General features: G+C 38.4%; 1 protein-coding gene and 1 pseudogene across 1 annotated transcript; one reads left to right on the plus strand and one right to left on the minus strand.

Moving 5' to 3' along the window:
• Nucleotides 1-297: 297 nt before the first annotated feature.
• Nucleotides 298-11691, plus strand: pfkmb (phosphofructokinase, muscle b). The gene is made up of 22 exons (XM_028446537.1): nucleotides 298-519; nucleotides 1742-1815; nucleotides 3501-3578; nucleotides 3725-3914; nucleotides 4442-4607; nucleotides 4688-4732; nucleotides 6347-6455; nucleotides 6558-6653; nucleotides 7510-7602; nucleotides 7692-7817; nucleotides 7911-7975; nucleotides 8069-8132; nucleotides 8231-8377; nucleotides 8473-8543; nucleotides 8851-8938; nucleotides 9041-9193; nucleotides 9281-9445; nucleotides 9523-9584; nucleotides 9669-9780; nucleotides 9886-9985; nucleotides 10061-10166; nucleotides 11456-11691. The coding sequence occupies exons 1-22, from the start codon at nucleotides 435-437 to the stop codon at nucleotides 11592-11594; spliced, it is 2334 nt and encodes a 777-aa protein (XP_028302338.1). The 5' UTR covers nucleotides 298-434; the 3' UTR covers nucleotides 11595-11691.
• Nucleotides 11692-12907: 1216 nt separating this feature from the next.
• Nucleotides 12908-13457, minus strand: LOC114462992 (ornithine decarboxylase antizyme 2 pseudogene; annotated as a pseudogene).
• Between the last annotated feature and the right edge of the window lie 2485 nt (nucleotides 13458-15942).

Below are 15942 nucleotides of genomic sequence, written 5' to 3' on the forward strand. Positions count from 1 at the left end.
TTTGCCACTGTAGAAAATAGGAGATATATCTATTATTATTTAATTATTAATGATATGATATATCACTATTATTATTTGAATATTATAGGTTTTATTTTCCCCATTTGCGATTTTATTAAGATAAGATAAATAATTATATAATCATGGCCTACACAGACGTTCCTTGTGATATTTATAACGTTGTTAGGCAGCATACTTCTTTCATGCAGTTCATAACTGAGTGTGTGAGTGTGTGTGTGTGTCTGGACGTGCAACTATGCGTGCCTTGATGCCTGCCAGGATAGTTAAGCAGTGCTCTTTTGCAACTGCACCTCCTTTCCATTCTGTGCAGACGGAGCTAGAGGAAGCTCCCCAAAGTCCACACAGTGCTGCAGTGTGCAACAGATTTCTACAGTTAAACCCTCTTTCTCTCAGCCAACTCCAGCACCAGGACCATGGCACAATCACCTGCCTCTGATCCCACCAAATTGGGAGTGGGTCGGGCGATTGCCGTGCTGACCTCCGGCGGTGATGCCCAGGGTAAGTGAAATGAGTGCTATGCACACACCTTGTGCCATTCCAGTGCTGTAGTAGTTGGCCAGGTATGTGAAGTTTGAGGTACCAAATATATATATCAAATAAAAAGCATGCAATGAATGCAAAGTTTACTCCTGAGATAGACATTAGATTATGCCTCTAAATGTTAAATAGTTACAGGTTATGCATCATTTTGAATAGCTTCTTTAAAATGTGAGGTCAGTACTGAAAACAGACCTTTTGTTATGACAACCTCCTTTATTGATCGTATCCTTTCTGAATAAAGTATTACAGCTCAATCTTTTTGTTGTAAGTATTTGTTCATTTCTTTAGCTCTTGTGTCAAAGGAATGGTTAAGTTAGGATCTATTTTTAAAAATGTAAAAGGGTGGCAGAGTTGCTATAGCAGAAAACCAAGACCGATGTCCTCTGACCTTTAACTTGATAAGGATAAGCTCTGCTGTAACCTTTGGGAAGCCTGTCGCTGACCCCTCATAGCACTGCAGAGCTTGAGAGACTTTCTGCAGTCTGTCTGCCTTCTTAGGACTTACACAAACAAGTGTAAACAATAACCCACTCACCACTTCAACTTATAATACAAGTACATATCTATTATGGTACTTCAACTTTTTCTAACTATCCTTTTGTCCAAGTTTCTTCCTTTTTACTTTCTCACCTCATTGCAACATTTCTGTTATAGAGCTATATTTAGGGCTATGACCTTTAATGTGTTTGTAAAGTGGTTGAGTCGAGAGAGAGAGAGAGACCAAATGAACGCCCCCTATCTCTACCTCTACTTTGCACTGTAAGTCGAGACGTTCTTGGCACCCCGGGCTTGAAGTAAATGTATCTGCTCCATGTTTTTCAAGCAACCCCCCCAAAACAACAACATTGTACCAGTTCTCTGTCCAGTAGCAAAACTTGGCTGCTATCACTGTTGATCTGTTATGAACTACTGTGTTCTGGTAAACACAATCTTACAATTTTACGTTTGCAGCTGCATATGCAGAAGCACTTAGTAAGTCTGAAAATGTAAAATATTAAAAATTTGACATAAATTGCATCAGAAGAGATAGGATGCAACATCTGTAGAGGTAATGGAGCTAATCAGCTGAGCGTTATGTCTTCATACATCAGTAGGTTCAGAATATCCTCTAAGGATTTTTTGTCAGTGTTTTTCCTATGAAACATTGTGCAGAAATAATGAATGCTTTTCACTTCTACAGGAATGAATGCCGCTGTGAGAGCTACTGTCCGAGTAGGACTTTACACTGGGGCCAAGGTCTTTTTTGTTCATGAGGTATATTTGTTTAATATATTATGCATTCTTTTTCATAGGTGAGTGAGTGATTTTTGTCAGTAGATTTGAGAAGCAGCTGGTTTGACAGCCAGTCTAGAGCCAAAATAGAGAAAGGAAGAGAAAGGAGGAGAGACCAGAGACTACAAGAGAGTGAAATATGTTATCCCCCAGAACTTGTCTTGTGACTCATCAATATTGGAGTTTCCACGATATTTTCAAATCCTGCACCTATGCACTTGACTGTGACGTAAGCTTGGAAATCCCCATTCTGACAGAAGACTCCATTGTGCAGATTAATAAAGACTAATTACAGAACTGTAATCTTAGCTCATCAGTCGGCTTGAAACATTAGAGTCGCTAAAGCTTAGCACTTCTTCTTACATCGACTCAGTGAACCCTTGAAATCCTTTGCCATTTCAGAAGACCGTTCTCTAATCGCGGACAATTCTTGGCCATGGTAAATCTTCCTGAAAAGAATGGTGGAACCTTGGTTCTGGAAATGCACCTTGTGTCGGTCGGAAGCTTGGCTGTTTAGACTAACAGGAACAAACAAGTTTAGGGGGTACCACCTCTCATTCAGACTGATGATGTCTGCACTTCTGAGACAAGCCCCCAATTATGTTAGGACCCCATCCTCGACCTAACTCCAGGGCTTGTTAGGAGAGGAGGTCAAAACATAAATAGGGCACCAAACCATTTATTATGGAATTTAGAATGTTTCTTGAAATCTAAAGACCTGAAAGGCAGAAACAGAAACATAAAAGGAACTAAAGACCTTGACCAAAATGAACAAAAGTATACACTGGGCCAACCCCACATAGGGCCGTCACACCAGTGTCCACCCTAAAATCAACAAAAAGTACTAAACACTATAAGACTACATTAAAATGAACACGTAAAAAGAATAATATTCGTCCAAATGAATGTAACAAACTTACACACGTCAAGTGTGAAGAGATGTTCATGTTTGTTGAAATCTTTCATCTGTGCGAGTAAAGATGTTAATTCTGAAAATATGTTTTATTCTGTTTGAATTATAATGTGTAAAATTCTTTATTTGCGTTGCTTTAACTACATTTTAACGAATACTGTTTTTAAGCCTAAGTGTTACCTAAGGTATACATGTGTTACACTTTACAGTAAGGGTCCACAAAGTCTTCACTCATGGTTAACTATGGTTAAGTAATGCTTATGAGGCACTCTTTTACATGTATTGAGGTTTTTCTCAAGTTGCTAATGTTACATAACACCTTAATAAACACAAAAAATAAATAATTACTAGAGACGTCATTATGTTTTACTAATATATAAATTAATGCACATTAAGTATGCATACATAATACACACATAATAACGAATAACATTAAGTTACTATTAGTGCGTAATAGTGTTTTAATTAACTCTATGCAATAGATCTGAATTAACTGCTTATTAATGCATTAACTGATATGTTGATTAATGTTAGGTGATACATTATAATGATTAATAACAAATTAAACTGTTAATTAATGCTTCATAATGCATTAACTAATGTTAATTAGAGGACCCTTATTGTAAAGTGTTACCTAAATCTCTAGTGAGCACAGTTCAATCAGACTACCTGGTTTAGGGTTGTGTAAAAGCACCGCAGGTAAATATATAAATATTTTTTCCAAAAGCTGATCTGTGTTTTTGTTTTCTGACAGGGTTACCAGGGTTTGGTGGATGGAGGCGACAATATCCGCCCTGCTACCTGGGAGAGTGTGTCGATGATGCTGCAGCTGGTGAGCAGTAACTCAGCAAATGCAACAATTTGTTCATGTTGTCTTATTGTTCAATGAATGTGTGATGTGTCTGTAATAACCAAGTTAAACTTTAAGTCAGTTGACTTCTCTGCTTTTTTTATGGGACTGACTCTTCTTGACAACAGGGTGGGACTGTGATCGGCAGCGCTCGCTGTCAGGATTTCCGCACTCGGGAAGGCCGCACCAAGGCTGCTTGCAACCTGGTCAAATTGGGGATTACCAATCTGTGTGTGATTGGAGGTGATGGAAGTCTAACAGGTGCCAACCAGTTCAGAACAGAATGGAAAGAGCTGCTGGCAGACCTGGTCAAAGCTGGTGAGAGACATTATTCCACCGGCTATAGTTGAAGCAAAAAGCATGTAAAGCCATAGTGAGGTCACACTAATAAAAATAAGACAGTGGCTATCCGTACGGTTGCTGTAATATTATACCGACATTCTATCCGTACGCAGCGCAGTATTTGGCCAGTTCCGGTCACATGATAGGTCAGTCATTGGCCAGTTTAGGTTGCGTGACTAAGACTAAAGCTTACCCTAAACCTAACCCTAACCCTATAAATTGTTGCGATATTTGGTTATACTCTAAACCTTACCCTAAACCTAAACCTAAACCTAACTCTAACCCTAACCCTAATCCTAAAACGCTACATACTTGTACTTCGGTAAACGTACCAATAGCACCGGGGGTTGTCCGTAAGGCAACCGTACAACTAGACACTTTCAAAAAATAATAATAATGCATTGGATTCTATTTAGCGCTTTATCATAGACACTCAAAGCGCTTTACAGAATTAAGGCATTATTCTTTCACGCCACACTGAGTGATGCATGTTTTCTTTGCAGGTAAGATTACAGCAAATGAGGCCAAGTCTTCCTCCCACCTGAACATCGTTGGCATGGTAGGCTCCATCGACAATGACTTTTGTGGAACTGACATGACCATTGGCACTGATTCCGCCCTGCATCGCATTATCGAGATTGTGGACGCTATCGCCACCACGGCACAGAGGTCTGGTAGAAGTGCCTATCTTTAAAATAATGAATAAATATATGTTTTTGCCTGTTGACTAATTAAAATTAATTTTCCAGTCACCAGAGAACCTTCATCCTAGAGGTTATGGGCAGGCACTGCGGGTGAGTTTGGCTTAGTTTGGCCTCTAGAGCAGAGGTTCTCAACATGTGGGGTCAGGGTGACAGGTGGATTGTAGCTTTTGTTGTGGGTCTCGAACAAGCAAAAAAGGTTGAGTGTTTTTATTTTGAAGGGGATTTCTCATGCAGCATATACTGTAAAAATTGACATTGCACACTTTAAAATGCATGATTGTGGATTTAAATTGTTTAATATGTTCCTAATGTGATTTATTTGTTTTTTGATTGACATTCTTAAAGTAATTTTATGTATTTATGAAGTTTTTTATATATATATTTACATGTTTTGTGCACTTTTTGGGTGTTTTAAAAGTCATTTAGTGTCTTTGAGATTAATATTTTTCTAACAATAATAGTTTTTTTTGCGTGTTATTAGAGATTCATTTGTTTTTACATTTTTTAATTAATATTCTTTAAGAGTAGAAGTAAATATTTCCCTCTAACTTTACTAACTATCAAACATTCTAGTTTTAGTTTAAACTGTTATTTTAGTTTCTTCATGGTATGAATTGAAGAACCAAAAAATGTGACAGTTTTAACCTTTTCCTTGGATGGTGATTTTTGGGTCCCATAATTTAGACCCATTGCTCTTGCAGATATGTACCCCCACTCCTTCACACTTAAAAACATAATAATGTAACATCATAAACAATGTAGCCCTACAGTGAAATTTGCATCTGAATTTTACCAATCGTGTTGAAGAACAATATATAATGATATATAAATATGACAATAAGAATCCATACGTACACAAGAAAACATCTTATTCAGAATTATCACTCGATTTATTTAATTTTTTAGCCTACTAGCATTTTCAGTGAGAAACAATCTTTTTTGGGGGGAAAATAAATCTACCAAGCATTTGTTGATTGAACATATACTGTATCAACATTACAACATATCCATCAGCCTGAAACAATGACTTACTTCAACTTTAATGAGAAGGATGAGGTTGAGAAGATGCACATAACTCTGCAACGTTCGGCTGAATTTGAGAGTCCAAGTTTTTAATCAATCTCCACACAAAGTCTTTTTTCTATATTTTGTTTACATGTTTATAAAAGCTGAAAATCCACTTTTACACAAGTAAAAGGGCATCAAAGTCTTGATATCACCTTTGGCTATAGCGCAGAGCAATGTTGCTTTCATCATATTTGCGCTTTTTTGATAAGATTGTTTCACTGTCACCACTACAGGGTAGTTTTATGTTGGCCAATGTGTAATTTGTGGCAATGCATGAAGGCTCGTGACTGCTGGTTTATTTATATTCTTGTTTCCAATGTTGTCAGCTGTTTTTAATGTTTATTCACCCCCTATGACAATTTGCACTTTGGGGCCCTATAAGCTCTAGAGAGAATACAGTTATAGGTTTGTGAGTCATAATAAATTGCACGACTTTGTTGAATTTCTACTTCTTAATTAATAAATAAATATATATGGAGTGTTGGGAACGTTACTACTGAAAAACAAACGCCGTTACCTAACGCCGTTACATTAAACGCCGTTATTCCAAACACTGTATATATGTGATATGTGGTTCCAGCCTAAATGTTGTTTAAGTGAACATACAGTATCTACTCTTCCACACTTATTGTGCAGCTACCTGGCTCTGGTCACAGCTCTAGCATGTGGTGCTGACTGGGTGTTCATCCCAGAGATGCCTCCAGAGGACGAATGGGAGGAGCATCTGTGCAGACGTCTGACAGACGTGAGTGTTTCACTCTTTATTATTAAACTTGTCATCAGTCAGGCGTCCTCTGACTTCATGTACACATTGAAACAGCAGATTATTTTTATTTGTTATTTCTAGCAAAGAGGTCGTGGCTCCCGATTGAATATCATCATTGTTGCAGAGGGAGCAATAGACCGGAGAGGTAAACCTATCTCCTGTGACACAGTCAAAGAGGTAAGTAACAAAAGTCTGCAAAATGTACAGTACAAGAGCAATGACATATTTTTTTTTTATTTATTCAGTTTATTTCCGACATGGTTGCATTCACAGAAGTTATGTTATTCCATTTTATTTTATTTTTTGTTTTTTTTGTTTTGTCCATGCCGAAAAAGGAGATGAGAGAAGCAGTTTGCTTATCCAAGTCCCGTCCCCTGTTTTGAACACAGAAAATTTACATCAAAGCTTGTCTCTCTGGTCAGACAGTCTTTGGTTGTTCTGAACACAATTTCTTTTTTTTTTTTTGTCCTTTTTTATGTAGAATATATTCTCTGTAGTCCGTGTTGTCTTTTTTCATTCCTCCTCCTCTCCATCGTTGTTCAAAAGAAAAGTTCATCTTCTTTACCACTTGGGAATGTCTCTTTTGGACACGCTGGTTCGTCTTGTTGTGATCTTCTGTTCTTGAAGATTGAGTCGATTGTGTTCATTGACCAGTTGATAAGTTCCATCTCATTGATGTGTTGATCTCGTTTTCATGTAAGAATTTGTTCCGAGTTTCTTCTTTATATCTAGTCAAGATTGCAGCTTGTTTTGTCTCTGCATCAAGGTTATTCCAGCTGGTGATAGCTCTGTTGACAGTGCTGTATTTTCCAATGTTAGATTTAACCCTTTTTTGTATAAACGCATTACTATGTCTTAGTTCATAAGCAGTGTGTTTGTATGTGAAACGTTTTTGTATTTGATATGGGAGTGTTTCAAGTGAGCCCCTAAATGCGAGAATTTGTGTGTTGTAGTGTATTATTTCTTGCAGTTTTAGGTATTTGGCCTTTTCACATATCTGATGTAAACATCTATAATACATTTGTCTGCACAGCTCGTGTCAAAAAGGCTTGGCTTTGACACCCGCACCACCATCCTAGGCCATGTGCAGAGAGGAGGGACGCCCTCTGCCTTTGATAGAATCCTGGTAACCATTTCATTAAAGACTCTAAAGCAATTTACCAGGCCCCAATAATTGTCAAACCTTACATTATTGCTCTTGGTCTCCTGTTGCAGGCGAGCAGAATGGGTGTGGAGGCTGTTATGGCTTTACTCGAGGCCACACCAGAAACTCCAGCATGCGTGGTCAGTTTATCTGGAAACATGGCTGTAAGGCTACCTCTAATGGAGTGTGTGCAAGTGGTGAGCTAACACACAACTCAATAAAAGCCCCATACTGTAATAATTTGAATGCTGCATTGAATATTTCTTCCTTTTCTTCTTTTTTTACATCAGACTAAAGATGTAACAACAGCCATGAGTGAAGGACGGTTTGATGATGCTGTGAAGCTCAGGGGAAAGTGGGGCTTGCACTACTTTAATTAAACATGAACATTTGTTGTGTATTTTGTCAAATCTTAACTGTCTGTATATGTATTTCCTCTTTGCTGCAGGAGCTTCGAGAACAACTGGAACACCTACAAAATGCTGGCTCATGTGCACCCCCCAGACACAAAGGTCAGGAACTGCATTTTCACCATCCAAACTGCTTTATTCTTAGGCTCAAAAGTTCCATTGACCAACTTGTCTATTTTATGTTTCTCTGTCTTTTTTAGAGTAACATTAACATTGCCATTTTAAATGTTGGAGCTCCATGTGCAGGAATGAACGCAGCTGTGCGTTCGGCTGTCAGGATTGGTCTCCTTCAAGGTCACCAAATGCTGGCCGTGCATGACGGCTATGATGGTTTGGCCAAAGGAATGGTAATCCGTTAAACACACACCTACTAGATAGGGTTAAAAGTTTTTTACGACATGGCACAGTGTTTAGTTAAACCACATTTTGTGTTCCTGTCCAGATTGAGCCTATTGGATGGTCTGGAGTTGCAGGATGGACTGGGAAGGGTGGGTCTATTCTGGGTACAAAAAGGTGAATGTTGTTCACTTTTAGTCTTTTCACTCCTCAGGTGTTATTTAGACTCGTTGTTTACTGTCTCACAAGGTAGAAAATGTTTTATACATAATATGTATAACATTCATGTCACTGATTCAATTCAGTGCATCGTCTCTGTCTCGTCCCATTGAGAACTGGGGATGGACACCATTACCATGGCATTAATAATCCTCGTCGTAGCTTTTCAAACTGTGAATTCTGAAGAACTGTTTACAGTATATTGTTTAAGTTGGCCTCACTGACAGGTTAATATACTCAATGTTTTTTTTCCCCTGTATGCAAGATCCCTTCCCCAGGAGTGTATGGAGGAGATCAGTCTGAACATCTCAAAGTTCAACATTCATTGTCTCATCATTATTGGAGGCTTTGAGGTGAGCCAATAGAGTTCAAGCTTCTGGATTATTGTTATAATCACGTTTAGCACTGATGTTGGTGCTAGTGATAGCTAATCATTACCTTAATCCCCCTACCAGGCTTTTACAGGAGGTCTGCAGATGGTGCAAGCCAGAGAGAAGTACGAGGAACTCTGCATCCCACTCGTAGTCATTCCTGCTACAGTGTCCAACAATATTCCAGGATCTGACTTCAGCATTGGCGCTGACACTGCCCTCAACACCATAACCATGGTGAAACTCTCTCAGGCAAAAATTTTTTTCACTGCATTTGTTTGAAACGCTGAAGTTTCTTTTGTTTTTTTGTTGGGGTTTCTTAAGACATGCGATCGGATCAAGCAATCTGCCGCTGGAACTAAGAGGAGGGTGTTCATTGTGGAGACAATGGGGGGATACTGTGGCTACCTGGCGACCATGGCTGGGATGGCATCGGGAGCTGATGCAGCTTACATTTACGAAGACCCCTTCAGCATTCATGACCTTGAGGTCAGTGTGTCATCTGAAATCACGCTGGAGTTATTTGATTCCACACACACTCCTGTGGTCCGTTTGCTTTTTCTTAGGTGAATGTGGAACATCTGGTGGAGAAGATGAAGACCACAGTGAAAAGAGGCCTCATCCTGAGGTCTTAAAGAGCCGGCACAAATCTTTTGTTGATAATCAAGTTTCTCAGTTTGTGTCTTATCAGTTATTGCATTTTTTTTTTCAGGAATGAAAAATGCAACACAAACTATACAACTGACTTCATCTTCAATCTGTACTCAGAGGAAGGCAAAGGTGTATTTGATTGCCGGAAGAATGTACTTGGACATATGCAACAGGTGTGTGTATTAGTACACGCTTTCTTATCTTTAAGGAGGAACTTGATGTTTGACGACATGAGAATCATAGATATGAATGATGAATAATCCAATTTGAATTTGTAGGGTGGAACCCCCAGCCCTTTTGACAGGAACTTTGGTACTAAAATGGGAATGAAGTCTGTCCTTTGGTTGACTGACAAGCTGAAGGAGTGCTACAGACATGGTGAATGCAACCTTGACTTTATTTTTTCATTTGCTTCTCATTTGCTGATTTCAGTCCTTCTTTTAAACCCTGTAGGGCGCATCTTTGCCAACTCTCCAGACTCAGCCTGTGTGTTGGGCATGAAGAAGAGAGCATTGGTCTTTCAGCCACTGACAGAACTCAAAGAAGTCACTGACTTTGAGTAAGTATTTTCCTTGCTTATTGAACTGTCACATCTCAAATACACCTAAATATTACAGATTTTTCTCAGCAGTGTGAAACTTCATATTAGAGTACCTAAAGGTGTTCCTGATAGGAGCCAAAACCATCTTATTTGTTTTATTCATTTTTATTTAGGGTCAAGAAAATAAGTGAAGTCTTTATTTTTACTTGGAATTGATTAATAGTATACCCAATTCCACTTTAAATTATAAGTAAAATACCTGTTTGTATAGTGATGTGTTCTGTTCTGTTGCTGTCCACTTATTTGGATTTGGGTTGCGGGGGAAAAATCCTCATTTGAGAAGCCCAGATGGTCCTCTCCACCAGCTCTATTGGTGGGGTCCCAGGGTCTTCCCAGACCAGCTCAGCAATACATTTCCTCTAGAATGTCCCAGGTCAGTGCTGGGGTCTCTTCCCACCTGGACATGCCTTGCACACCTCCACAGGCAGGCAGTCAGAAGCCATACAGTACTTAGCAGATACAAACCACCTCAGCGGGCTCCTTTCAACAAGAAGGAGCAGTGGGTCTACTCTGAGCTCCTCACCCAATCTCCAAGGATAAGTCATGCCACCATATGGAGAAACCTGATTTTAGTCATTTGTATATGCAATGTTGTGTTTTTGATCAGAGGCAATGATTGGAATGCAGGTAAACAGAGAGCTTCGCCTGGCTTAGCGATCCTGTTCCGGAAGCGATCTCCCGCTCAGTCTTATCTTATGTATCTTCAATCGTGTCCCCTGAAGTATCCGTAGGGGGTCTACTACAAGGATAGGGTGAATGGCCCTTATTAAGACCCATTCAATCGCTGTACCAAAGGAACGGGCATCTTCTAAGCATAGCCACTTGTAAGTTGAAGCTTTTCCAGGTCAGAATTAGACTCTGTAAGAGCTGTCCTTTGTGGGTTAGGTTTAAGTGAAGTGTGAAGCGGCTGGAATAAAAATCTGCACCTCTGAGTCAGAGGCCATGGGGTACAGTTGGAAAAGGGTGGATTGCCAACTCCAGGTCTGGGGAGAGGTCTTCTCTTCAATGGAGAAGTTTCAGAATCTTGTTCAAGAGTGTCCTGATGCATCCCATTTAATAAGATTTAATACTGTTTGGCTACTAAACCATTTCTTAAATCATAGTTTACAGGCTTTTTATCATTTCATTGCAACGATTAAAATAGTCATTTCAAAACAGTCAATATCAATGCTGTATCAATGCCCATGATGAAAATCTTGTGTTGAATTAATATGAATTATTTTACTGATGAAATATATCCCCTTCAGGCACCGTCTTCCTAAGATTCAGTGGTGGCTTAAGGTCAGGCCCATCATGAAGATCCTGGCCAAGTACGACATCAGTCTGGACACGTCTGAAATAGCTACGATGGAACATGTCATCAAGAAAAAAGGCTTGGTTCAGTAGGAGTGGACTCGTCTCGATCTTACTTTAAAGCACTTTGTGTTTTTTGTTCGAGGAGAGTGCAATATTAATAAAGACAATAAACGTGAACTTAAGCGTTCCTTAAAATCTTCTCTTTTTTTTTCTTTTTTTTTATACTTTTTATTTACAATTTTATATTACATGGACAACAAGGAAGAGAGAAAAAAAAAACACAAATAAATAAATAAATAAAAAGTAATAATAATAATAAAAATTATTTATTTTCTTTTTCTTTAATTATTTATTTAAAATTATTATAATTTTTTTATTATTATTAAAATCTTTTTTTAAGCCCAACCTTCACATTTGTTTTGAGTTTCTGAAATTAGTTTTTCATTAAAATTGTACACAAACTATAGAACAGTATTATTTGCAATACAGAAACAAAAAGAAATGTTACAACTCAAAAGCAGTGACAGCACTTTGGTACAAATCCAAAGTTTTCAACAGATGAAAGCCACGATGACTAAGCACCAAAGGAAACAAGGTGCTGCTGTTTTGGTCTCAAGCTTTGCATGAAAGCCAACACAAATTTCCTGCCATGTTATTTTGGTCGCCGAGTAAAGCTGTCCATTTTCCATCAGTCTTCTGTACAACACAGTCCTTCCTCACTTGAGCTTTAGATTCATGACTGAAGTGTTTGCAGTAACTCCAAGATGGTATATTAGCGCCACCAATTGTTCAAACACTGTGTTACATCAATTTGAATACAACGAAAATAAAAAAGATACAGTAATATAAACAAATAAATAATGAAAATTCCCTAATGGTTATCATACCTCCCTTCATATTGTACAGTACCAAAGCTGGAGCATGTCCCAGCTTTTTTACAGCCAGTTAATAAAATAAAACAAATTTACACCATGAGAGGAAGCCACAGTACCGAACAAAACCTCTGAACAGCCATACCCAAAAACTGAGAAATCACATCTGATCAAAGATCAAAGCTGTGGATAAAAACTTTAATGAACATCCCCGAGTGTAGAAAACAAAGGTCTTGAATCAAAACAGATTTTGTCTTTAAATTCTTGTTTCAAATTCCTGCAGGGAAAGGTAAGGAAGCAAACTCACAGACAATGACAATCTGATGAAATTGCTGCTCTGAATTTTATACACATTGGTTGGAATATGTAATATTCACAGAGCATGGATATGAATATGTAATCAAACACCTTATGATTGATTACATATTCTCCCTCCCCAGAGAGTGGATGGAGAAAAACAGTGCACACTGCACCTCCACTGCATCAGCCTGCATTAGATCAGCCTTAGATGCAGTGAACATTTTTTATTTTTCATCCTATCTGGGGGATGGAACATTCTTCGTCCGAGGAGTCAATGTCAAAAGTGAAGGCCAAAAAGAGAACCTCGGGTTGAGGTGGGACGAGATCATCCTCCTGTTTCACAAGCTCGAAGCCCAGGTACCTGAAGGTACGAACCAGTTGAGCAGCAACATTACATCGGCACTTAAAAAAGCAGACAATCACTCTAACAACTTTCAGATGTTCCTCAGCATACTCCAGGAGAGCAGTGAAACCATCCTTGCTGCCATCAGGTAAAGGGGCCAGAGGTATCTTTACATACAGTGAGTCATTCCACAGGACTGCATCCCACTGAACTGTTGTTGTGGCAGCAGGACAGCTTTGGAAGTGGAGTATTTCAGGGTGACCATTCCCTGCTGGCTCTCCTGTTACAGTCAGCTTTTGGTCTGAATAGAGTAGCTGAGCTGCAGGGGTCTGATCCCATGTGCCATTCCATCGCCCACCTGGGATCTGCATGGGTGAGTGATGAGCATCAGGAGCACCACAGAGGCCCCGGGCTGCAGGTACTACTATTAATACTACTACTACTACTACTACTACTACTACTACTACTTGAAGTCCCCATGGTTGTAGAAGCTGTTTTTTTTCCGCCTTTCTTTTCACAAGTAAAACAAACGTTCAACTGTGTTTGGAACACAATGGTCGCATGACAAAGTAGTGACGTGACGTCACTGTATCCATGACATATGCCGTGACGTGCAAAGACTCGCCGGCTGGCCACGCCCACCACCTGGTTAGTGAAGTGGTTCGTGAGTTGGTGCGTGACTCAAAATAAATGGGACAATCTTCTTCTTCTTCTTCCTCTTTATTTATTTTTTTTTACTTTTTATTTGTAAAAAAAATAAAAATAAACATTTACATGACAACAATTCTATATTGAGCAGTATTGAGCATATTGTCAGTGTCAACATAGATTAAAAAAAAATTAAAAAATAGTAATTATTATTATATATTTAGAGTTTGTGGAGAATATATATATATATATATATATATATATATATATATATATATATATATATAGTATATCAGTGTTGGACCACTTCAGTAGAAGAATATACACACCACTTTCTCCACAGTTTTTTTTTTTTTTATTAATTTGTTGGAGTCTTAAAAAAAAAGTCATTTGCTCTAACGTATGCATCTGCTTAACAATAATAACAAAGAGGGCCATGGCAGGGCTATTTTTCTGAAGCCAGCATTTTGTAATGCTTTTTTTACTTGCTGCCAATAAAATTTTTAAAAGATAAGCGCATTTTGTGCTCATTACCATCTGGAATGATTGCAAAATGAAGAGTTGTAAATTCCACACAACTATCACAGCCTAGAACCTCTGATATGAGTTATTATACCTTACCCAAAAAGATTTGAATGGCAATGCATGACCAGAAAATGTGAGTGTAGTCAGCAAGGACCTCCCCACACTCCCGCCAACAATTGTGTTGGATGTCAGATTGTCTCGATTTCTGCTTAAGGGTGATGAAGAATCTGATTAGATTTTTCCAACAGAAGTCTCTACAGGTCTTAGAGTTTGTGGAGGATACCTCAGCCACTTGTTATATCTATGCCCAGTTCTCTCTCCCATTTCTGTTTCACATAATGCGTAGTTATGTAGTGAAGTCCTCTGTTGTTGCCGGATTTATAAGCATCCATGAATATCTGAGTGACTACAGATTTACTGCATCCTTTCAATGTAGTCCAAAAATAGTCCCTTAGCTGCAAATATTTGTAGAAATCCCATCTGCCCAAGCCATACGTCTTGCTTGTCAGTGAAGCTGGGGAATCTCCCTCAACAATCTTACACATACAGTATATGTAATTCCACTGTATTATGGAATCACAATGAAAAAATAGAATAAGCAAAAGCAAAAATGGAAAAAGCAAATACAAAATAGAAAAAGAAAAAGAATTTAACTACACTTGTATATTCCTTATTATTGATACTCTTTATATTTCCACATTTATTTCCTTTTAATTTTGGCACTCCTGCGATTCCATAAGCTGGAGGCCCCAGTACCATAGACATTATATACATAGACGCCTCATGACGGGCTGGAATGCGTCAAACGTCGCCGCCATATTGGAGAGGTCTCCTCACTCTGAGCTAGAACTAGAGGACAACAATGCCGGTGTTTTGTGCAGCTTTTAATTGCAATAACCGGTGCAGTATTGAAACCATATCCCGTGGGAGTACTTCACAAGTAAGATTGAACAATACGTTTGTTTATTTTACCATTTATTATATTATGTCATCGTAACTAATGTTATTTATGTGTATAAGAGGAGGAACTTATACTCTCTCTCTCTCTCTCTCATTGTCTCTTGCTGTTTTATTTTTCTTCACATTTTGAAGGTTTCCCGGTTATACAGGCTTGAGGAGGCAATGGGAAGTTGTTTTAAGACGGAAGGGTTTTGTTTCTACTAATTCATCAGTGCTATGTAGTGAGCATTTCAAACCTGATCATTTGACAGGACAGGTCAGATTGTCAGGCTTACAGTTGAACTTTAATCTGTTCAATTTTGTTTTGTTTTATATAATGTATTTCTATATTAGAATGTTATATCAAATTTATATAATATAGAAGTATATTATTAATAATATATAATTATTAAATCTATAAAACTGTGTGTGTGTGTGTGTGTGTGTGTGTGTGTGTGTGTGTGTGTGTGTGTGTGTGTGTGTGTGTGTGTGTGTGTGTGTGTGTGTGTGTGTGTGCGTGCGTGTGTGTGTGTGTGTGTGTATGTGTGTGATAAATCCAACTCAACAATCAAACTTGTTTTTTTAATGAAATATCAAATCCATTCATTTATACGTTTATGAATATGCCATAGCCTACCACATGTCTTTGCTAGAGCATAATATAAAGTCTTTTAGCATGAAAGCACATATTTTTCATTGTTGACAGCGTCCTGTTTCATAACTAAATCTCTGCCATTTGTAATAAACTAAACCGTGTGAAAATCGGGTAAAAATTCGGGGAGTTATGATGATTATTGTAATTGGGGATACA

The sequence above is a fragment of the Gouania willdenowi genome, chromosome 5, assembly GCF_900634775.1.
Source record: "Gouania willdenowi chromosome 5, fGouWil2.1, whole genome shotgun sequence".
NCBI lineage: Eukaryota > Metazoa > Chordata > Actinopteri > Blenniiformes > Gobiesocidae > Gouania > Gouania willdenowi.